The sequence below is a fragment of the Mustela nivalis genome (genome assembly GCF_964662115.1).
Source record: "Mustela nivalis genome assembly, chromosome: 14".
Lineage (NCBI taxonomy): Eukaryota > Metazoa > Chordata > Mammalia > Carnivora > Mustelidae > Mustela > Mustela nivalis.
In genome coordinates, this window is record NC_139033.1 from 23979299 (window position 1) to 24002177 (window position 22879).

Sequence of the window (22879 nt, forward strand, 5' to 3'; positions counted from 1 at the left end):
TATAAAAAAATTAATACAAAGAAACAACATATATAGTGTATTCAAACTCCAAAAGCAATCCTTTTAAAAGAGCAGTAAATTTTCTGATGAAAAAAATTCTTGGAATAATGTCTCTGCATCTAATGAAAGGGAGTAGTTGATCCCTGTCAGCCTCAATTTTATATTAAGATTTGGGTTAGGAAGTGTAGAATGGAGAAAGAGAACACTATGCCTCTTCCTTCTTCCAATCTGAATCAGAGGTCAGAATACAGAGACAGGAATATGATATCAGTACCAGTTACAATCTAAGGGTTTCACCTGAACACTTTCAATTATCATTAACTTATTTAAAATAATGGTAAGACAGATATTTTCTTAAATCATTGGGGTGCATTAAGTACAAATCAGATCCTATAAATTTTGCCTGTAAAATTAAATAATCTTGCACAAACAAAAATCTTTGTTAAAAGATTAATTTTTTATATTTTGCCCTTTCAATAATATCCAAAATACCACTTGAGGGAGCCCTTGGCTAAGGAGAATCCTAAGATTTTCTTACAGTCTACTAACAATGATGTGAACATGTCTTTAAAAATATTTTATTTATTTATTTAACAGAGAGAAAGAGAGAGAGAGAGACAGCGAGAGAAGGTGGGAGAGGGAGAAGCGGGCTTCCCGCTGAGCACAGAGTGGGACAGGGAGCTTGACCCCAGGATTATGGGATCAACAGAACCCTGGGATCAGGATCTGAGCTGAAGGCAGATGATTAAGGACTGAGCCATCCAGGCACCCCAACATTTTTCTGTCTACTCTAAAATTCCATTTGTTGCCTAAATTGTTGCAATGATGCTTAAGAGAAAAAAAATAATTATTAAACTCATTTTCAAAAACAGAAAACGTGTAAGGGAAACAAACATTCAAGCAGGGAAAAAAGGTAGGGGGAATGCAGTTGCATTCAGACACAGAGAAGGTCGAAAATGATGAGAACATCAAAGCCAGGAGTAAGACTGGATCATGAGGTTGGCAACGGACTTCTCTTATAAGTGGCATGTAAAAGGATATGTGAAGATCTTTCCTCCTATCATTTTGAAGTAGATGCTGCAGTATATTTTAGTATTTCCACAATCTTCTGGAAGTTTATAGCCATACTAAAAATTAAGAACAAAGCGGAAATTTTCCTAAGAGAAACCTAAACTTAGGTTAAATTATAAGAAGCAAAAATCAAATAGCTTCTAACATAGCACACATTTCTTTTCCTTACCAGGTCATCCCAGTGCATCTGGAAATCTTCATATGAGTGAAAAGGACAGTCAGGGGGTGTGGTGTGAAGAATACTTATTATTTGTCCCCTTTTCATACTATAAAAAATAAGAGTTGATAAAACATTATGAGCCAATGCTTGGATATAAATTTAACTATGTAATTTAATTTAGAAAATACTCAAAAAGATTAAGCCACTATCAATACATAAGTAATAAACTAATCATTTGCTCCTAGTTCCAAGTAGACCATCGTATTAAATCTTAACAGCCAGAATTATTAAGAAAAACTAAACTGAATTAATGCAATGTACCAGTAATAAACACAAAATAATGTTTAGTAAATGCTGCCATATAGAAGCATGCCTAGTAACTCTTAGACTTTAAGGAAAAGTCTGTTAAGAGTTAAATGAATCAGAGTCAAATCTTTGTTCCCTACCTTCCTCTTCCCCACTTTGATGATTAAATTATTGTGCATATTCTGTTAGTTAATTAAAGCTCTTTCTCCTAAGCAGGCTAAAGTTTCATCCCATTAGTCCTATTTATATTAATAACAAGCTATTTTTCTCCTAAAGACAGTATAAACTTAAAACAGTTCCTAAAAAATGATAATGAATCATTAATTATATACACAAGTTATAAGGTTTTACTGATACTATTATAATAGTTGTAATTTCATAATGAGATATTTGGAAATTTTACTTTTGTAAAGACTATATTTAACAAAAATGTAAGTGTATAATAAAATTGTTTTAGTAATTTGATACAGGAAATTGATGGCTTTGTACAACATCTTTTTTAAGTCACAAACCACTTCCAAAAATTCAATTTCAAAAATACCTTCATATTTTTCTATACATCATTGCTGAAGCAAAATGAGACAGAACTAACTCTAACTTTGACCCATCTCAGATGACACAAATTGAAATCTCACCTTGGCAAAACATAGCACCAGCTGCTCAAAATTGAATGTCCTTCAATGACAGCATTCTTATTATTATCAAAATCCTTTATAATACTCTGAGAAATACCAAATTCTCTCAGCTTTTAATAGAAATAAGATGTAATGTATAAGTAAGACATCAAAAGAATTTGTCAAACAAAAAGAAACACATAAACAGTCAATTACAAAGTAGTTTTAAAGGCTTAGTTTAAGTAGGAGGTGCATAACACTTTACATAATGTAATCAATGTTTCAACTTTTCCTATTTCTCTCTGTACAATATATCAAGTATTTCATGCTTTCTCTCATTTTCCAACCCTGAACTACTCTCATACTTTTCAACTGGTTTTCAACTTTTTGATTATGTTTATAGGAAGCTGAATTCCTTCTAAAGGAAGGTATTTACATTTTGTGACAATAGTGCCTTAATTTTTTTTTAACTGGACAATGATTTTGAGAATTGTTCTTCTATTTGCTCTTTGGAAGCGAGAGCACAGGGCCAATATTCCCCTTCTGCATTCATTTTCCTTCTCATTGAATGCTTTTCCTCTGGTCCTCAGGGGCCCTATCTGCAGGTACTTAAGCTTATAGTTTAACAATCCTTTTCCCCTTACTGTTTCCTTACCCTGTGGGGCATTTTAAAACAGTGAATCAAATATAAAGAGAGACTTCAAGTGAAGTGTTAATGTCCTCCTCAGAAGACACTATGTTACGATCAGAAAGAATGCTCCATAATCCCTCAACCCCTTTTTAACCTATCCTCATAAGGCTTTTGGGAAATAATGTTCTAACTTCATTCTCTAGTACTACTTTTCAACAAAACTCCAACTAAGCTGGCCATTTTTTAAAATTGCCTAGACAAGTCACAAATGACAAAACATTTGCTTTAAGCACTGCTCTTACTGTGATTTATCTGCGTTCTATCAATAAGAGCCTTACAGGCGTAGAGTTAGACCCAACTCCTCTATGTTCAGTGACTGATCCTTCCCTGAATTCTTATAGCATTTATTGAAACTAATGGAAACAAGAGAACAAGGCAGAGCAGAAAAACACGAATGCAGAAATAAGAAGATAAGAACTGCTGGCTATGTTGTAAGGTAAGAAAGCTAAGACAGTAAGCGTGAGTAAGGATGCATGACTGTCCATGCAAACGAGATAAATCTTGCCCTGTGATGTACTGTGCTTAAGAACAAAGTTGTCTAATGTATGACCTAAGAAAAGGATGGTCATGAAGTGTCGGGTGGCTCAGTCATTTAAGGGTCTGACTTTGGCTGCAGTCATGATCCCCAGGGTCTTGGGATCCAGCCCTATCCATGTTGGGCTCTCTGCTCAGTGGGGAGCCTGCTTCTCTCTCTCCCTCTGCCTACAAATTTCCCTGCTTGTGTGCATATGAGCTCTCTCCTCTGTCAAATAAAAAAATAAAATCTAAAAAAAGAAAAGGATGGTCAGTGCTGGGAAGGCTGTGAATGTCAGGAAAGACTGACTGCAGGTGAATGAATAGATTTAGGAAAAACAGAACCTAAAATTGAATTCAGAGAGGGTAGGTATCATGTCCAAATATTCAGTTTATGGGTTCTCATATACACCCACTTACATAGCTTGAGTTTATATCCTTCTGGATATTTTCAACACTATTCAGAGACTCAAATTGCTGCAGAGATTTTCATCTTAAGTACTAGCACTTAATGTCTATATTGGCTTTTCTCAACATAGATTTTTCTGAAGACTGGCTAACTACCCATATGCCTCAAAAGAAAGTTAACCTCTTACATATATTTACTTAACAAATGTTTATAATGTGCCCTTTCTGAACAGATCTGCACTAACAAGTTACTCAGTAAATATCCCTTCTTCCTTATAATATCAAGCTAAAGAATTTGGACTTTATTTGCTCTAGGCAATGTTGAGATTAACTAGAGATATTTAGGTTGGGATCATCTGTTTTAGAAAGAGAACCCTCTTGATACTGTGAAGAAGAATTAGAGAAAAAATAAGGGAAAAAAAGAAGACCAATATGAAAACCATTTTAATAGTTCAGGCAACAGAAGAGACTTTAATAAGAGCAGCAGAAATGGAGGGGAGGAAGATATTTCAGAGACCGAGATAGGCTATTAATGACTGATTGGATATTGGAGGTAAGATCCATGGATAATTCTGATATCTGTAGCTAGTTAACTTATTGGTTATTGATGCCAGTAACCAAGAGCAAATACAAGGAAGAACCTAGCTGGTACTACTGAGGATGACAAATAATTCAGTTTCAGGCATAACTGAGACTGAGCATCATTAGTACATGCATGTGAAAATATTGAGAAAGGACAAATTGCAACTATATGAGACTATCTGGGAGATAAGTGTATAGGGTTACCACTGGAAGAGTTGAACCTGTTAAGGAAAAGAAAGGTGGGCTGAAAATGGGACTCTAGGGAACAGCAACATTTAAAGCACGGTAAGAGAAGAGAGAATCATTAGTAAGTGGTAGGAAATTCTGATAAAGCAGTTTCAGAGAAATCAAAAAAGGATATGATTTTAAGAAGGAAAGGGTAGAAAATAATGCCACAGTTTCAAATATGAATTCCCTCAAATATATCCTTTTTTCCTGAACTCCTAAAGTCATGTAATTCTTATGATACTTAGTTTGGTACTATATTGCCAACCACTGTTATCTGATTTTTTAAAAATATGTAATAAATATCCTCTCCTGTCAGGCTCTATAGGACATATGAATTTGAGTCAAGACACCTAAGACTAGGTGAAGGAAGTATAATGTAGCAGAAAGAACAGAATCAAAAGAAATCTCTTAAATCCTAAATCACTTTCTTAATACCTTTATGACCTAGAGCAAGTTACTTAGCTTCTTTCCCAGCTCAGTTACTTAAGGGGAATGAAAGTATAAAAGATAAACTGCAAAGAGGAGGGATGGTCAACATCCTCCTCCTCACCTTTATTCCCCTCACCAGATCTATACCCAATACTGGATTTTGATAAAAGGAAGACTCAATCCCAGTATCCTTTAGTCCATATGGGGAACAAGGATAAATAAGGCAAAACCTAGACTCTCAAAGAGATCCCAACTTATTAGGAACACAGACATGTATGGAACTAATTTTTATAACTAATTTTAGTGGGTAAAATGCCATATCAAAAATTTAGGTAAAGTGAGGTTTGGAGAAACTGACAGTCGATTATAATTTAGGCAATCAATTTAAATGAACAGAGTCAGTGTATACTGAGTATATAATGTTGAGTAGAAGAGAGGATTACATCTTTTCCATTTTGGGTGTTTACTTCCATGTTGAGAAAGCTTTAACACATATTCCTGTTGTCTCTCTGTCCATTCATTTTTCCCCAGGGCAGATCAGGTGACTTATCTGGTTGATAAAACCAGGACAATTCCTTCTTCTTCCTCTTGGGGACTGGCCTGTTAGCACAAAGTAGTGTACTGCATTCTGTCATATGGGGAATGGTGCCTGATCTCCCAAGGGAGCCTGGGAGCCTCCATTACTCCCACAAGTAGGAGTGGAATCCGCCTGATTCTAGGGGTGAGATAGGACACATTCTCTAATAACTGTTTTTTTTTTTTTCCAATAATAAACAGTGTGACCAAATATCTATTAAAATAAATAAAATGGAGACCAAACTTGAAAATTCCTTAAGCAGACAAAACCAGTTAAGCCACATAAAACCTAATCTAGCTCATTCTATAACACAACTGAAATTTAACTTCAATTATTTCTTGTAAATGCCTCTAAAAATCATAAATAAAACTTAAATTGTTTTCCAAAACAGAGTAACATAATCACTTTTAACCAATCCCCTGTCATTTGGAACACACCATTACTATAACCAATCATTATGAAGATAAAATATCTTCTACATTTCCATTATAGAAGCTATCCTGCAACAACACCCTCTGAGTCTCATTCATTACACTCTTAGTTTGAAGACTCAGTTCACAAACTATTCTTTTATGTATAATGAACTTAATAAATTTAATTTTAGTTGCTTTAATTTTATTTTTAACATACCCCAATTCATGTATGTTGGACCAGTATCTCCTTAGGTTAGTGTCCCTTTCACTCTCAAAAGTATCCATTTGGGACCATAAATTACATTCTCATCCTAGTAATAAAGATAGTATTCTGATCTCTATATGTCTTATTCTCCTTTTCAATCTCTAATTGATTCAAAACTCAAATATACAAAGCACAAGTCTCATATGTAGAAAACTCAAAGGGCAGTAAGACATGATATTAGTCTTAAAGAAGCTTATTATGAAGTAAATTGGGGATATAAAATGAGTACAATTCTAAACATACAATGTTGTATGTGAGCATGGTGCAGGAGAGCAGGAAGGTTCAAAGAAGGAAGGTCCAAAAGAGGCTGGGAGGTCACAGTGGGTCCAAGCCTTGGAAAGGTTCCTCATCAGTACAAGATATTCATGTCATGTGGCCCATTCCACTTGTTTTTATACAGGTCATTTTCCCTACTGGCTTACACAATTCCTGAGTAATTGTAATTGAGACAGTAGATCCTATTTATTTTTGACTTGTCTCTTGCAAAGAATTAAAGGTAAAGAGAAATATGAATGGAATAGCACTGGAGCTGGCCCTTAAAGGAAGGGCAGGATGAATAGCTAACAAAAGGGTCACTCTAAGCAAAGGAGGAATCATCTGCCTCATATGGACACTACTGAAATTTGGGGCTGGAAAGTCTTTGCTGGGGTGGAGATGGGGTTGCTGTCCTGTGACTGTTGGATTTTTTAGCAACATCCCTAGCCTCAAACCATTAAATGCCCTTCTCCCTTTGTCATAACCAAATTTTTCTTCAGACATTACCAAATGCCTCATGGGGAACAAAGTCATTCATTTCCTTCTCTACCCCGTCCACTGAGAACCACTGTCACAGAAGAAGGAAAACAATATTTATTGAGTTATTATTGATGTTTAAGTTTCTATGCTGGGTGCTATGGGAATTAGTAAAAGACATATCCTTCTAAGAAGGCAAACTGCATTACATATTTTTTTTACAAGTATAAAAAATGCTAGCAGAATGCTAATGAGGGGATATTACATTTAGTATGAACTGAAACAGTGTTTTTAATATTTGGAGATGAGAAAAGAGGCAAGAAGTGAGTGCTGAGGCAGCACAGGTTTGTGGAGAGTCTCCATTGCCATCTATAAAGATTTTTGAGCAAAAGAATGATAGGATTAAATCTGTGTCAGGGGCCCTGGGTAGCTCAGTTGGCTAAGTATCTGCTTCGGCTCAGGTCATGATCTTGGGGTTCTGTGATGGAGCTCAGAGTCAGGCTCCCTGCTCCGTGGGGAGTCTGCCTCTCCTTCTCCGTCTGCCTCTCCCCTCTGCTCATGCTCTATCTCTTTCAAATAAATACAATCTTAAAAAAAAATTTTTTTTAAAAATCTGTGTTAAACTGACAGAATGTTTTCTTTGAGTAAACAGATTTAGAACAATTTCAACATATCAAGCATTTAATAATATGGATTTTGATAATAAAAAACTCTTACCACTTGTTAAAAATTAAAACCTACTAGTATGTTGGTAATAAAGTATATAGTATATATAGCAAATTTAATTATAGAAATAAAAATACATGGTACCTCAGGTAATGGCAGTCTGATTGTGTAAGCTTCTATACTTAGACAAACTTGAGTTTCACTTACATTGATGTCTAATACTGAAAATAAAATATTTAACTGTGAATTTCCTGGAATTATTACTCTATTTTATTAAGTTAAATATTTTAATAAAAAGTAACTTTAAGTTAATTTATTCACATTAGAAACTCAATTAAGAATATGTAATTTTTCCTCACATGGTAAAATCCAAAAAAAATCACCAAGTAATGTTTGAGAGTCTGCAGATGAGAAAAAGGCCTGAAACAAAATGGAAATAAGGGCATGTATGTGTTGGGGAGGTCACAGGGCAGGGTTACAATAAGAACAATGGGACATCCCACGGTTAGAAAAATTCAACAAGTAATTTTACAAGCTTGATTTCTATTACATGTGAAAAATGGACATTGTCCTCTTAAATTGGGAGAGGTGCCATGCCCAGCTCCTAACTTTATAGTCTTTTCCTAACAAATGCCCATCAATAAACCAGGAGATACAATACAGATCTCATAGAGCACCAAGGCTCCTACCTTGCTTTCTCATAATTAGAATTACTTATATAAGTCAGATAGTGGTCATCTTGGGAAAAGGTAGTACCTGAAAGAAAGCATGAGGGGATTCCTGGGGTACTGGTAATGTACTTCTTGATTTGAGAACTGGTTATGAGGATATGTTCAGTCTGTGAAAATCCAATGAGCTATATACACTTATAATTTATCAATTCTGCTATAAATGTTATATTTGGCAAAACTAAAAGAAAAGTTCTAACACAAGAGTGAAGAATTTTGCTCTTCTCAACTTTAATCTTTAACCTCTGACATCTATAGTCTCTTGACAGTGTCTGAGGATGAAACTGAATTTCTGTAATGAACCCATTTGCCTGGAGCAAGAGCACAGTGACTGTCACTCCAGTTTAAACACAAAAGTAGAGGAAGGAGGGCAAATAAACTTCAGCCTGAAAGTCAACTCAAATTAAATAGTTGTGGATTATAGGCGATAGCTCAGGATTTAAGACTATGCCCAAATTGTGGTGAAAGCTAGCATGATTGATTAATGTCTACTGGAGCTTAGGATTTCCACCTGTCTGCTATCTGTGGACTACTACTTAGGAACAGGTCTACTTGAACAGCCATGCTTATCAATGAAGAATTAGACCATACTATAAAGTGTGTATTTTAGATCATCTTTGTCTCTTTAGACAATCTTTTTTTCTCTTTTAAGAAAAAGAAGAACTATGTTCTCATAAGAAATACATCTTTTACTTACAACAGTACTAAAGAGTTTTCAATGATATGACTCTGGAAACTATACATTACAAAGGCTTGCAGAATTTAACTTCTTCAGAGTAATAATTTGAATTAGGTAAGATACTAAAAATATAGATTTTACTACCAATTAAGAGAAGTGATTTTTTTCTTTTATAAATAAGAACATATACTGTGGCCCAGAGAGGATGTCCTGGATAAAATTGTGATTATAATAATATATGATTATATTCTCATAATCATCAAAATTGTAACAACCCACCAATATGTAACATTGTTTTCTTCAACGACTGTTAACCATATTAATATTTTATCTATTTATTTAAGCATTTTTACTTACCGACAGCACTTTGCTTTCCCATCTGAGAAAGAAATTCTCTTCCTTAAAAAATTCATAAGGTAGTCCATATTATTATAACTTATAAATCATACTTAATAAATATAACCTTTTATGTTTAATTATCAAAGCCAAGGAAAATACCTTAAAATGTAGTTTTACACAAAGGAATAACCTAGAGACAGTTCAGAGAAAAAATATAACCACTCGAAAATTATCTTTTCAATTAAAAGGACAAATACCCAATTCTTCCTTCTAACATTTATTTCCTGGCATCGAATTCTTAGAAAATGATCAGACCTCAACACAAAATTCAGAATAGCCTTTTGGTTCCAACAGTTTTTGGTAATTTGTATTCGTTGTATAATAATGCACCATAACTTTTATTTATTCCTTTCTAAATATCAAGTTATTATATAATGTTAAAAAAATTCTTTGAAAAAACATCAGCAGGCCTCTCAATATCATCCTAGGTAAGATGACATTTATGTTGTTGTGGACTTGCCTGAGAAGGCTTAGTGGTGGCTATGCTTTAAAAACTATTCCCTAAAAATAGTATATCCTGAAATTTAAAACAGATGTACAGAATAGAAGTAATTTAATTCAGAAACCCCCAATGACTGAAAGAGATATAGTCACCTTGCACCAAGAGATGGCCGATTTTATTCCAGGCTGGAGCAAGTCTAGCTGTGAGTGAATATGAAAGGCAGTTTTGAAGAATTACAGGAATTACTCTTTGTGGAGCCTCTACCTAAACATATTAAAGAACAAAACATAGGCAAATTTATAGCAGTTGGTATGTCCTATAAACTCAAGGAAAATGTGTATTTAGATCACCATCCAAAAACATGGGTTATTTTGGATATGAGTTATAGTCATCACTACAGCTAATCTTTTCTGGTTCTAAAGTTAATTAGTGTTAAAACATAGTCACTTTGAAACCATGAAGACTATCATGCTACAATGGCAGTATTCTTCCTCCTTATCCTGGCCCAATAAGCCTAAAGTTTTAGAGCTCCTGTGCTAGAATACTAAACTTCATATTCAGCTCTGCAAAGAACTGTATTATGGTTTTCATTGTTGTTCACTCTATTTTAACATCAGAAAACAATTACTTACATGAGCACACATGAAACCAGCAGACTAGCTCTACCTGTAGAGTATTTTTTAAAATCAAGACTTTAACTTCTGACTAATAAAAAGTAATAGGATCCAGATCTATCCTCCCACTTTGGGTAACTAAGCAATAACTGAGCAAGTTACATGAAACTGTGGTTCACAAGACACTGGACATCTAGCAAGAAGTAATAGCAATCCTTAAGAGATGGGAAACCTATAATTAGACCCCAATATATTGATTACAGAGGGTTTTAGCCTGTGGTGCAGAGAGGTAGAACCCTGGAAAACCCAGTGGTCTACCTTAGTTGACAGGATAGCCGAGAGTTCAGGAGGGCTAGGGAGCTAGTTTGGGGGGCAAAACATTACAGAGGGGAGAGAGGTGCACAGAGAGCAAACTCTGAGATCAGTAGAGTCCCTCTTGAGTCATCAGCAGAGTATGGATCAGCCACACAAACATATAAGAAAATACACAAAGCTAGGAAAAGAACCAAGGTTTTCTTCTATTCAAATATCCTTATAAATATAGTCCAAAAGAAAATGCAGCCATTGCCACTCTTAGTAATATATGCATAAAAAATGAGAGAGCCAAGGAGAACTGCTTTCTAATATCATTCACCCCTCATTTTTGTACTATTTTAGTTTCTGGTAAATTTTCCCAGGATAACTACTTTGCTGGCAGTGAAGAAGACAAATCTGTTCAATCTGTTTCACAGATATTTTATTAAGGATGCTCTCTATCAATAGGAGTTCAGGCAGCAGGATGAAGCCAACCTGTAACACTAACCTCAAACATGAACCCAAGGTCTCAGGCCTAAATGCCTGAACAAACCCCATAAACTATCGGGATCTTTCTTAGAAAGCCAAATGGCTTTCTCCTTGATTCTGTACTGACCTTTCTGCTTGGATGGAGGTATTAACCCCAATACAGTAGAATGTATCAACATACATTCAGCCTTGGTGTACAAGGAGGAAATGTAGGGCAATTCTGTCATCAATAACCATCCTGATTCATGACCTGGAGGCCTTTCAGAACAAAGATGGTGTCACTGACCACTGCAGCTAAAGTCAGTGCCAAATTTTGTACCATGTTTTCTCAATAATTTATACAACAGGTAGAAAATAAGAAAAATACAGTAGCTTAATAACACTATCAAATGCTGTGACCCAATTAACATTTCTAGACTACCTGAAACAGCAGCAGAATACACATTGTTTTTAAGTAGACAAGAAATATTTACTAAGGAAGACCATATTCTGGGCCATAAAACAAGTCTCAATAAATTTTAAAAAGTTCAAGCTATATAAAACATGTTCTCTAGTCACAATCAAATTAGAAAAAAATAGAAGGATCCTTGGAAAATCCCTGGATATGTGGAAACTACATAATACACTTCTAACTAACCCATAGTTTGAAGAGGAAATCAAAGGGGAATTAGAAAGCATTTTGAACTGAAGAAGATCAAAACAAAACACAAACATAGGAGGAAATTTAGAGCACTAAATGTTTCTATATTAGAAAGAAATGTTGTCTAATCAATGACCTCAGTTTCCACCTTAAATTAAAAAAAGAAGAGCAAAATAAACCCAAAGTAAGCATAATAATAATAATAAATAAATAATAAATAATAAAAAGTAAATAATAAAAAGAAAAACAATGAGATACAAAATAGTAAGACAACAGAGAAAATCTACCAAACTAAACTCTTGTTTTTTGCGATCAGTAAGCTTGCTAAAGCCTCTAGTAAGATTGATTAGGGAGGAAAAAGAAAGACAAGACACATTACCATTATCAGGAATGAGATAGGTGACATAACTACAGACTCTACAGCAAAGGAAATTAAGGGTGTATTATAAGTAATTTTATGTCAATAAATGTAACAAGTTAGGTGAAATGGACACACTCCTTGAAATAGATAATTTTAATAGTACTATAATCTATTAAAGACATTGAAATTGTAGTCAAAAACCTTCCCACAAGGAAAATGCCAGGCCCAGATAATTTGGTGAATTGTACTAAGTTTTTATGGAAGAAATAAAAATTCTATACAAACTCTAAAAACTAAAAAGGTGGTTCTTTCACAGAGAGCAGTATCATATGAGAAAAACATTTTAATTTTTGTTTGCTGATGAAAAAATTGAATACATAATTAATATAAATAGCATTTGGAATTATTAAACTTCTAAAAAACTTACTTTAGCTCCATATTTTTCAATATAGGCATTAAGTTTCCCAGCTTTATAAAATGGTATCTATAACAAAAAAACAACAAAAAATCCACATTTATAAAAATTACTTAACACAAATACATTGTTAAACAATGCAATACATAGCGAATTTAAACATTCTACAGCAGCTGACCCATCATCAGGCTATCATCCTAACAGCTTCTATGCCTTGGGAAAGCAAGTGATAATTGTTCTCTCCCTAAAAAAGAACATGTGGGTACATTCTCAAAATGAAGAAAAGCCTATCTGAAAGTGACATGAACCTAGAAAAGGAAAAGGCTAATAAATTTCATATAATATCTAACACCTTTCTTAATAAGTTTCTAGGCATGGATAAGGAAAAGGGACACAAATGTGAACTCAAAAGAGAGTTCAAAAGGCCAAAGTGTTTCAACTAACCAAGGAAAGAAATAGAAATCAAAGAAGGTATTATTTTTAATGTAACAGATTGGCAGATGTGTAAAGGTTGTTAATATCTAGTGTTCATGAGAATGTGGAAATACTGTCTCTCTCAATACACTATTAAGATGCCATCTAGTACAAGCTTTTCAGAGAATAGCATCACTTAGATTTTAGTTTAAAATGTACTGCAATTGCACTTCTAGAAAGTTAACCCACAGAAACTACCAAATAAAGACTATAGAATTTTAATGATGCTTTCTGAAGTGCTGTAGAAGTACCACTAGAAATTCAGATGCGCGTTAGAAAATTTTAACTAAATTATTATACACCCATACAATGAAACATTAGACAGCCTTAATAATGGATAAGATGTATGTACCGAAACAGAACAACATCCAGGAGAGGATGTTCAAGGAGAAATGAAAGGGAAGTTTCAAAATAGTATGTATAAAAATCCAATTTTCTACTTTAAATATTTTCAAAAAACTTATGGTATGTAATATCTTTGTAAGAAAGCAAAACACATTTTTAGATGGCTACTTTTCATTTAATATTCTTGCTAAGATTAGGATGCTTGAATTTACAAGAACTCTGAAACAATGTTCCCTCTGTTCCATAAAGATTTGCAGGTAGAAAGGAACACAAGTAAGAGGTAGTAGTGTTTACTTGTCCATCAACAGCTTATCTTTCTTAAAAATAATATAAAAAATGAGAAAATAAAAGATGAATATGTAATGATATAACTTAGAAGAAAAATAAAGGAACTAAAGATTTTTTGATGGATTGTTAGTATTAATAAATGTTCATTTCCCTGGATTCTGAAGAACTAAAATCTCAGAAAATGAGGATTTTCAGAAAGATTTTTGATAAAAATCTGAGGATAATATAATTTTTATAAAGATTTTTGGCTTTTCATTATCATTTCCAGTGACGTACAGCACTGGGACATAGGTTTCTTACTGTAGTTTTATTATGTGTAAATTTTTAAAAATTTTTAAAGACTATTTATTTGTCAGAAAAAGAAAGCACATGCAGGGGCAGGAGGAGCAGCAGGCAACTGGAGAAGCAGGTTCTCTGCTGAGCAAGGAGTCCAGTGTGGGACTGGGATTCCAGGATCATGACCTGGACCAAAGGCAGAGGCTTAACTGACTGAGCCGCCATCCCTAAAAATTTTGTTTTAAATAAAATTTCAAATAAAAATAAAAACTGTTGGGGAGTCTGGGTGGTTCAGTCAGTTAATCATTGCCTTCAGTTCAGGTCATGAACCCAGAGTCCCAGAATCAAGCCCGATGTTGGGCTGTTTGCTTGGTAAGGAGTCTGCTTCTCCTTTTCCCTCTGTGTGTGCATGCAAGCAGGAGCACAATCCATCTCTCTTAAACAGATAAACAAATATGGGGGGGGGAAGAAATATCAAATTTAATGTAAATAAATAAACTGTTGATCTAAGTTCTTTAAAACAATTGGAGATGTATTGGAATAGGAAATTTCTTCCTTTATATTAAGTAGAATTCTAAAGAATAAAATTTTAAAAAAGATTAAGGCCATGCTCTTAAAATTATGTTATATTTTATTCATTAATAGTCTTTATCTTAGTGCTTGTGACAAACTAAATATTAAATCAGAACCACAAAAATGAATTTTAAACATCAGGTATACCAGTTAAAGTCTATAAATGGTTCAATCAAACTATAACATGGTACTTTGGTTTCATAAACCACCTTCAATTTGAGCTAAAATGAATACCTGAATTATTGCTTATCAGTATTGCTCCCAATAATTAGTAATAACACTTCATAAAATTTTAAAATACTAACCGCCATCACTACCCAAATTTGGCTTAATGTTCCAGGCACAGGTGATGTAAGAATATCTTGATGCAAAAACAGCAATTGTCTGTAGAGATGAAACATACAATTTTAAGTGGACTTGCCTTCTGTCTGATTTTACCCATCAGAACATTTTGAAAATTGCTTAGTTCAAAAGTTTACATTTTTCCTAGGGAAGGATTGTGTTATAAAGACTTCTGTATCTCTCCTCACACTTAACATGGTAACTTGAACATTTAGCCTCTCAGCCAAGACTTAAGAATGTTATAAGCTTTCAGATATTGATATAAAATATTATCCTTGCATCTGATTTTCCCAATCTCTTTCATCCGTGAACCTAGATTTCTCATTTAAAACTCCATTTCTGTCCAAAGAGAGACTTGAAGATATCTTAATGTTGTTAAGAATCCAGCTCTTCTACTCCTGTTTTCCTTTTTTAAATGGTAGTCAGGAGGCAAGAGTCTAAGGATTTATCTGTCAGTGATATTATCAACTACTTCAATGTTAGAACTACTAACTAGATGCTTTTACTTCAAAAAAGAAATTTTTTCCAAGCCTAAATAAAGTAGGTAGTGGTTTCATTTTAGTATTCAACAGCCAAATGAACTCACAACAAAAATCACAATTCAAATTATCATCAAGAATTTTGTTTCAAAGATCAAGGAAAAGGTGGATAAAACACACGAAAAATTTCAAAATTAGTATCAAGGAAACAAACTTTAAAAAAATAAGAGTGTGTAGTGGGGAGGGGTTACCTCAAAAAGTTAGATGGGCACTTCTGTTTCTGTTAAGACCCCTGGTGCAGAACCAGATGCAGCAGATACTTGGTTTTGCAAGGCCTGCCTTTGTTTGACATAACTAAGTCTACAATGCCTACAATGAATCAAGACACTTCACTCTGTGGGCATGGCCACCTTCAATTTGAGGGTAAACAGGAGAAAATCTCAGGTTTCCTATCCATTTGTTTCCCAAAGGAGTCACAAGTAAATGTCCAGTAAGTATCAAATTATACTTTAGCACAAAGGGTACAGGCTCCTGGATGTACTTTACTGAAAAACTATACATTGGGGAGAAGAAAACTTTTGTAAATGAGAGAAAAATGGGAGGACACCCCCAAAAGCATCTTCTTTATTTCTGGCTCCTAGCAATCTTGTGTTTGTTCCTCTCCAAGAAATTCAGTTACGGATATTATCTGTATTCTAAGAGTCCTTCTTTGACTCAAACAACTTAATGGACTAATAAATGGTGGGTTCTTAGCAATCATGGAGTTATACTTTAGGCTTCAATCAATCTTGGGTCAGTCATTTCAAAATAATTCTTGGAGAAATACTTTACAGAAATTATCTTATGTTGACCTGCAAATTAAGAAACTGCATTAATCAAAAATGCTTATAGTATCTCCTAAAGTGTTCATAAACACCAGGTACTCTGTAAATATTTATTAATTTCTACCTCTAAGTTTTTGAGAAACTAATTTATCAACGTCCATAAAAAATTTAAAAAGATCACACAAGAAGTCACAAATATAAAAACACTCAATCACAGATACTTTAAGTCCTTCCCTAAATGTAATCCAATCTATCTGGTCAGAACAAAACTGAATTCCTTTATTTAAAGCTATATACACAGATTAAATAAAAGAGTATTTTGTTTTAAAGGAGATACTTCCAAAACAGCTCTAATAGGTCTCAAAAAATTTAGAAAGCCTTACTTATAAAATGGATTTTTTACCTGCATATCTTCATTTGTGTACTTCTAATCTCAGTATCAGCCACCTCATTACTCAATATTATCCTGACAGCACAGAGTTTGTGTAAATCTGGAGATGTGATGAAGAACAGTGATTGCTGCCTAGAATCATTCATATTTTCCTGTTGACCAAATGTCTCAGCTGCCAGGCCTTTAAAAATAAACAAACAGCAATAAAATAGCATTGAACTATCTTATCAAAGGGTTTTAATATGAACCCATCACAGAATATTTGATGTTGTATTGGAATAAGGCAATAAAAACAAATTAGCAGATTTTAGCATTTAAATATCATTACCACTTTACCCTTAAGAATTGTTTATCCTGGGTGGCTCAGCTGGTTGAGCAAATGCCTCTTAATTTTGGCTCAGATCATGATCTCAGGGTTGTGAGATTGAGCTCAAGCCTGGCTCCACACTCAGCGGGGCAACTGCTTGAGGTGCTCTCTCCCTCTGCCCCTCTCTCCCATGCACACACATTCTCTCTCAATAAATAAAATCTTTAACCTGCTAGAACATGTTACAAACATCATTAAGATGTAATACAAATAACCTCCAGTTTACCTTTTTATATTATCAATTTCAATGGTTTTTAGTATCACAGTTATGCAACATCACAATACATACTGGAAATTTTTCATCATTCTAAAAAGATAATATAGAATTACAAGGCTGAAGTTCTACACTATAAGTAAAATAACTTGAGTGTAATAACACAAAAGTGAGCTACTGTTTATCAAATGCCTACTCTGATCTAGATACTAGATATATTTCTATCCCATTGTCTTCATTTAAGAAAGTTAAAGTTCCTGGCTATTCTTAAGTTTCTTTTTGTTTTCAGAAAAAAAAAAAAGTATCTCCTATGACAGTAATAATTTTTTGAAAATCTAAATGTATATAGTGAAGTCTTCTGTTGCTTCAGGTTATCTTTAAAGCATTTCAAGTTTGAATATTTTTTCATCTTTTTACATGAAAAGAAGTATTTACTAGGATGTCTAATTTTTGTTATCCAGTTTCCTTTTCCACAGTTAATTAGCTTTAAAACTTCTATTTGGGACCCGTTTCACAGTTGGTAATTCACAGAGCATACCTCCGCAGTCTGTCCTGGGCATTAGAGAAAACTGGCATGCGCAAGTGGCGGAGTTAAGCTCAGCTTCTCGCACATGCACACACACAGCAGGGGGAGGTAACTGAGAGTCTAACACTTCGGATTTTTAAACAGCAACACATTTTCTCCCTTTAAGAAGAAACGTAATCACGTATCCGCCCGGGAATCGGGAATACGACCTGTCTTACGCAGAATCTCAGGAACCACATGTGTTGGGGTCTAAGGCGATGGCGGACAGTGGCCTCTGGCTGGCTCCCATGCAGCTTCCTCATTCAAGAAGGAGTGTTTCAAAGCTTCGTCTCTAGAGGGGCCCTTGGTTCTCTTAGGGACACGACTCTCAGGTTAACACAAATTCCCACACGTTGTTAATGACCTCATCAATGGGATTTCCCATAGCGTTAAAAGTAGAAACTGCCCTTCCTTCCGCTTTCCTGCTCTATTTTAACGTTTACTGTTATGAAAAGGTTTTTTAAAAAGTACAAGTTCCAAGACAAAGACAACCTCCTTCGCAATTTCGCCTAAAACCCACTTTCTCTGAAGCACTGTGATAAAGGGCACCAAAGCGCACCAGGCAGAGCGTCAGGCGAGCAGCTCAGGACGGCGCGGCCGAGCACGCGCGGCCGAGCACGCGCGGCCGAGCACACGCGGCCGAGCACGCGCTGCGCGCCCGGAAGAACGCAGCTCAGAGCCGCAGGCCCGCGGCCCACTTTCACGTCTGACCTATTTCCCCTAAGATGACTCCTGCGGATTTTAACACCTTCCCGCGGAGGAGGCGCCGCGAGGTCGCGCCGGCCTTCGGCGGCGGGCAGAGAGCCGCGCGGGAGCACCAGGGCCCCGCTGAGGAGCACCCCGGGAGCGGTTGCCGTTCCTCGGCGCGACCGTGGGCGCGTTCTGAGGTCCGGAGCGGTAAACCGGCGGCGCTCCGAGCAGGTCCCCCTTCGCCGGGTTGCCCCGGAAGCCGCGCAGAGCGCCGCACAGCTCAGCCTCAGCGCGGGATGAGGTGCCGGCGACCCGTGCGGTCCGCAAGCCACAGGGGCCCGCAGGGGCCCCATAACCTACCCCGCCCCCCGCGGGCCTCGTGTTCTCCGGGCGGGGACGGGCCGCGCAGGAAGCCCTTCCAGGTCTTTCTTCAGCTTGACGACGCTGTCTGAGCGCGGCCTCCAGGAATGAGCCGGGCGCGCTGGAGTCCGGGCCGCGACCCACCCTACGCGCCAGCAGCCCGCCCCGCAGAGATGCGCTGCGCTTCTCGGGGCGCCGGGACGGGCCCCCGCCGGCGCTCCCTGCCGCTCACAGAGAACCTGCAGCGCCTTCAGAGCCGCCGCCTCGTGAGGCGAACCCACAGGCCTTCACACTGGCGTGAGGAAGGGGCGCGGCAGATGGCGGGGCCCACAAGGGCCTCCGTGCTGCCTCTCTGCATCCCTCACGCTGACATCTCCACAGGGACGTTCGCCCTTTGCTCTGAGGGCTCGCAGTCCTCCTCACCTGCCGCCTCTGCGATCTCCTCCTGGCTCTTGGTTGTACTCCCAGCACGCCCCGCGCGCCCTCCCGGCAGGCCACGCGCCCCAGCACGCCCCGCGCGCCACGTGCTCCCAGCATGCTACGCGCTCCTCAGGTGCTCTCTGGCACACCCACGATCCCCCGCCGCCGCCTCTGCGCTCTCCTGGCAGCTCTCGGCGGTGCTCCCAGCACGCCCCACGCACCCTCCCAGCCGGCCCACGCGCCCCAGCATGCTCTGTGCGCCACGTGCTCCCAGCGTGCCCCACGCGCCTCATGTGCCCTCTTGGGATACCCATACTCCTCAGCCGCCTCTTTTGCACTCCCTTCGCTGTTGTTGGCGCCGCAGGAATTCCTGCAAGCCCCACGCACGTGCGGCCCGTGTGCGCTCCCAGCATGCCCCACATACCCCACCCCCAACACGCCCCAGGGGCCTCGTGCTTCCCCGGCATGCCTTGCGCACCTCGGCTTTTCCCACCAACGCTGGTGACTGGTGACTGGGGACGCCGCCTCGCGTTCATTTAGAGAAGAGCTGGGGTTGGCCCCAGCGGGAAAGCGGAATTCCGGGGCGAGAGGCCTTCTAGCTGTGGAGGGAGAGCACGGTGTGGCTAGAGGGGAGCTGTAGGCCTTGGCCTGCTTTCAGCGCTCACCTAGGTAAGTGCGCCCTTTCCCTCCCATGAAGGGCCCGCCGAGTCCCAACCGTCCCTGACTGGAAGGTTGTGCAGCGCTCTGTGGAGCAGCAGCTGGCGGCAAGCCCATCTCGGGCACCTCCTCCATTTGACGGGTATTTATGAGGCGCCTGCTGTGTGCCTGGAGCTTTTCTAGAAGCGCTGAGAAGGGACAGACCGGCACCGAGGAACGGCCGGGAGCGGAGGGGCAGCCTCCTCAGGAGGCCAGGGCGGTGTTGCAGGAGAGCAGTGGTGCGGCCTGAATCAGGGGAGGGCTGGGCAGGGGGCACTGGGTCCGGAACGAGTACGTCTCAGACACGGATTGGCCTGGGGTGTCGGAGGAGCCAGGTCGAGCCCCACGGTGTTTGTCTCAGGACTGGGAAGGACGGGGTTGCCGTTGGCTGAGAAGGGAAGGCCCTGGAGGAAGGAGGAGTGCGTTTGGGGATGAAGGTGAGGAGGGTGCGGTTCCGGGCACGTGGGTGTTGGGAAGTGAAGAGGATCTGCTTCGAGCAGCATGATCCGCGGCCGGATCCCCAAGCGGGCGTGTAGGAAGAACAGAAACCCTTACGCGGGGGCCTGGGACACTCCAGTGTAAGTTCCTGGGGGTGAGGGGCGACCGCATAGCTGAGGGCCGGGGTATTTTTACGCAGAGAAGAGCCATTTCTGAACCTCGCATTTCACCGGTCTAGGAAGGTGTATTGTGAAAGGATGGGATCTGGTATTGTGTTTGGCCCACTACGGTAGTTCACTTGTTTTGTGTTTGCAAAATAAGCTTTGGCCAAGAGGAGTGCGCGTAGCTATCTTCCCAACTCAGGAGGAAGTGCTCAGTAGGCGTTTGGTTACTCAGCGCCAGCCCGGAGGTCGTCGTAAGTGATTATCACAAGAGTGACCACCAGAATCAGCCTATGACCGATTGTAATGTTCTTTTGAATCAAATATACCAGCAAATAAACTTTTTGACCTTTTAAATTTTTTTTTTCTTATTTGAGAGCAAGAGAGACTCCCCTGAGCCCAAGGCCTGGAGAGAGGAAGCAGCTGAATGTGGAGTGGAAGGTGGGGCCAGATCTCTTGACCCTGAGATCATGACCTGAGGCAAAATCAAGAGTCCTTCAGTTAATGGATTGAGGCACCCTATCGTAAACTTTTATGGTCTGGTTTTATGTCAGCAGTCATTGGAATTATTAAAACAAATCTTTGAAGACAGGACGGTCTCTATCCTACCTGGCATAGGCACATAGGAAGAAAAAAAATTGCATTAGGACAAGGTGAAAAATTAATACAGATTCAGTTTAAATAAATGTTTATATTCACTAGTTTTTTTTTTTTTTTAATCTGTTTAAGTACAGGTAAAGTCTAGTGTTTTTCATTTGCAAAACACACCTGTCAGCACTTCATGTTCTTAATACCTCTGCTATTGAACTTCTGGTCTCTGGCTTCAACAGTTTCAACAAGGCAGAATTAAAGATTTGCAATTTTCAGATACGCCCATATCACCAAACACCCAAGTACTATGTCCAGTTCTAGTCCATTAAAATGAAACGTTGCCTTATGGAACAAAATAGATAAATCTTTTAAAATGTGAATAAATCATAAGTAGATATTTTTATGGTTTTTCGAAAAAGACTGTCATTGTTTATCAACCAGTCAGACCTAAAAGTAGAATATTACCTGCATCTCCAACATTCCTTCGTTTCCCATCCCAGACACTTCCTCACTTACCTCAAGGTAATCACTGTTTCGACTGCTAATGTCATAAGTTAATCTTGCTTCTTTTGAAAATTTATATTAATGGAAGCGTACAACATGAATTCTTTTGTGTCTAGCTTTTTTGTTTTTGTAAACATGATTGTGAAATCCATATTATTGAGGGTAGCAGCATTTCATTCATTTTCATTGCTGGATAGAGTTCCATTGTGTATATATACTTCAATTTGTCCTTTTTTTTTTTTTTTTAAAGATTTTATTTATGTATTTGACAGACAGAGATCACAAGTAGGCAGAGAGGCAGGCAGAGAGAAAGAGGAAGCAGGCTCCCTGCCAAGCAGAGAGCGTGATCCGGGGCTTGATCCCAGGACCCTGAGATCATGACCTGAGCTGAAGGCAGAGGGTTAACCCACTGAGCCACCCAGGTGACCCCAATTTGTCCTTTCAGGGGTTAAATGGACAATTAGATACCTGCCAGTTTGGGATTATTATGAAGAATGCAGTGAAGAGCATTCTTGTTCAGAAAAAAGTCAGAGAATGCTAAATAGTTGTATAATTCTATTTTTATAAAGCTCAGTAGTTCTCCAAGAAAACCTGAACAATAAATTGTTTCTTGATACATTTATATGTGCATAAATTTTTTATAAGCAAGGAAACAATAAGCGCAATTCAGGATCATAATGAATGATTTTTAGGTGACAGAAGGGTGGAATGTAGCAGGAGCCCATAGTCCCCAAGTCAAGTAAAGCGTTCACTGATGCTCATTTATATTATTTTTCTTCAAAATATGTATGTGCATTCACTTATATGAACATTACATCATTGTTTTTAGTTAATAAAACACAAAATGTCATAGCGCCAGAATTTTTATCTAGGGAAAAACTTTACTGACAGGATACATTTTGATGACAACCTTGTGGACATAGTTATTCAATTTACCAGGTATATGAGTCACTTATTGTTTTTCCTTTTATCTCACAGGCATTAAGAATCTTTAAGAATCCTCTTAAAGATTCCACCTATGAAGGTCAAGGTTGTTGCATTATATTAAATGACGTTTAAACTGAGCACACAAAGATTGGGCCATATTTTGTGGTTAGTCAGGTACCACGTTAAAATGAAGGTTATTTCTGAGAAAGATTACCTGGGGAAGAGTCAAATCTTTATT

At 38.0% G+C, this 22879-nt stretch overlaps 1 protein-coding gene across 4 annotated transcripts; it reads right to left on the minus strand.

The window, feature by feature from the left end:
- Positions 1-603: 603 nt before the first annotated feature.
- Positions 604-19387, minus strand: LOC309848147 (uncharacterized protein C18orf63-like). Of its 4 annotated transcripts, none has more exons than XM_082699340.1 (10): positions 19328-19387; positions 16721-16889; positions 14978-15056; positions 12729-12785; positions 10056-10167; positions 9420-9461; positions 7800-7876; positions 2173-2282; positions 1241-1337; positions 604-1127 (listed from the first exon to the last, which is right to left on the minus strand). In XM_082699340.1, the coding sequence occupies exons 2-10, from the start codon at positions 16852-16854 to the stop codon at positions 1017-1019; spliced, it is 819 nt and encodes a 272-aa protein (XP_082555466.1). In that variant the 5' UTR covers positions 16855-16889; positions 19328-19387; the 3' UTR covers positions 604-1016. The 4 variants fall into 4 exon arrangements, with proteins under 4 accessions (XP_082555466.1, XP_082555467.1, XP_082555468.1 ...); XM_082699341.1 differs by lacking the exon at positions 19328-19387 and adding an exon at positions 18905-19315; XM_082699342.1 differs by lacking the exon at positions 19328-19387 and adding an exon at positions 18034-18148.
- Between the last annotated feature and the right edge of the window lie 3492 nt (positions 19388-22879).

Bases quoted from the DNA above. Each gene is read 5' to 3' on its own strand.
- LOC309848147 (XM_082699339.1), bottom strand. From the start codon at position 17,849: ATGCCCAGGACAGACTGCGGAG. The intron at 10,168-12,728 runs GTAAGTTTTTTA...TAATATGTTTAG, and splicing joins TTGAAAAATATGGAGCTAAA to GTAGAGGCTCCACAAAGAGT. The intron at 2,283-7,799 runs GTACCATGTATT...TTCTATTAAAAG, and splicing joins TCAGACTGCCATTACCTGAG to CTGAGAGAATTTGGTATTTC.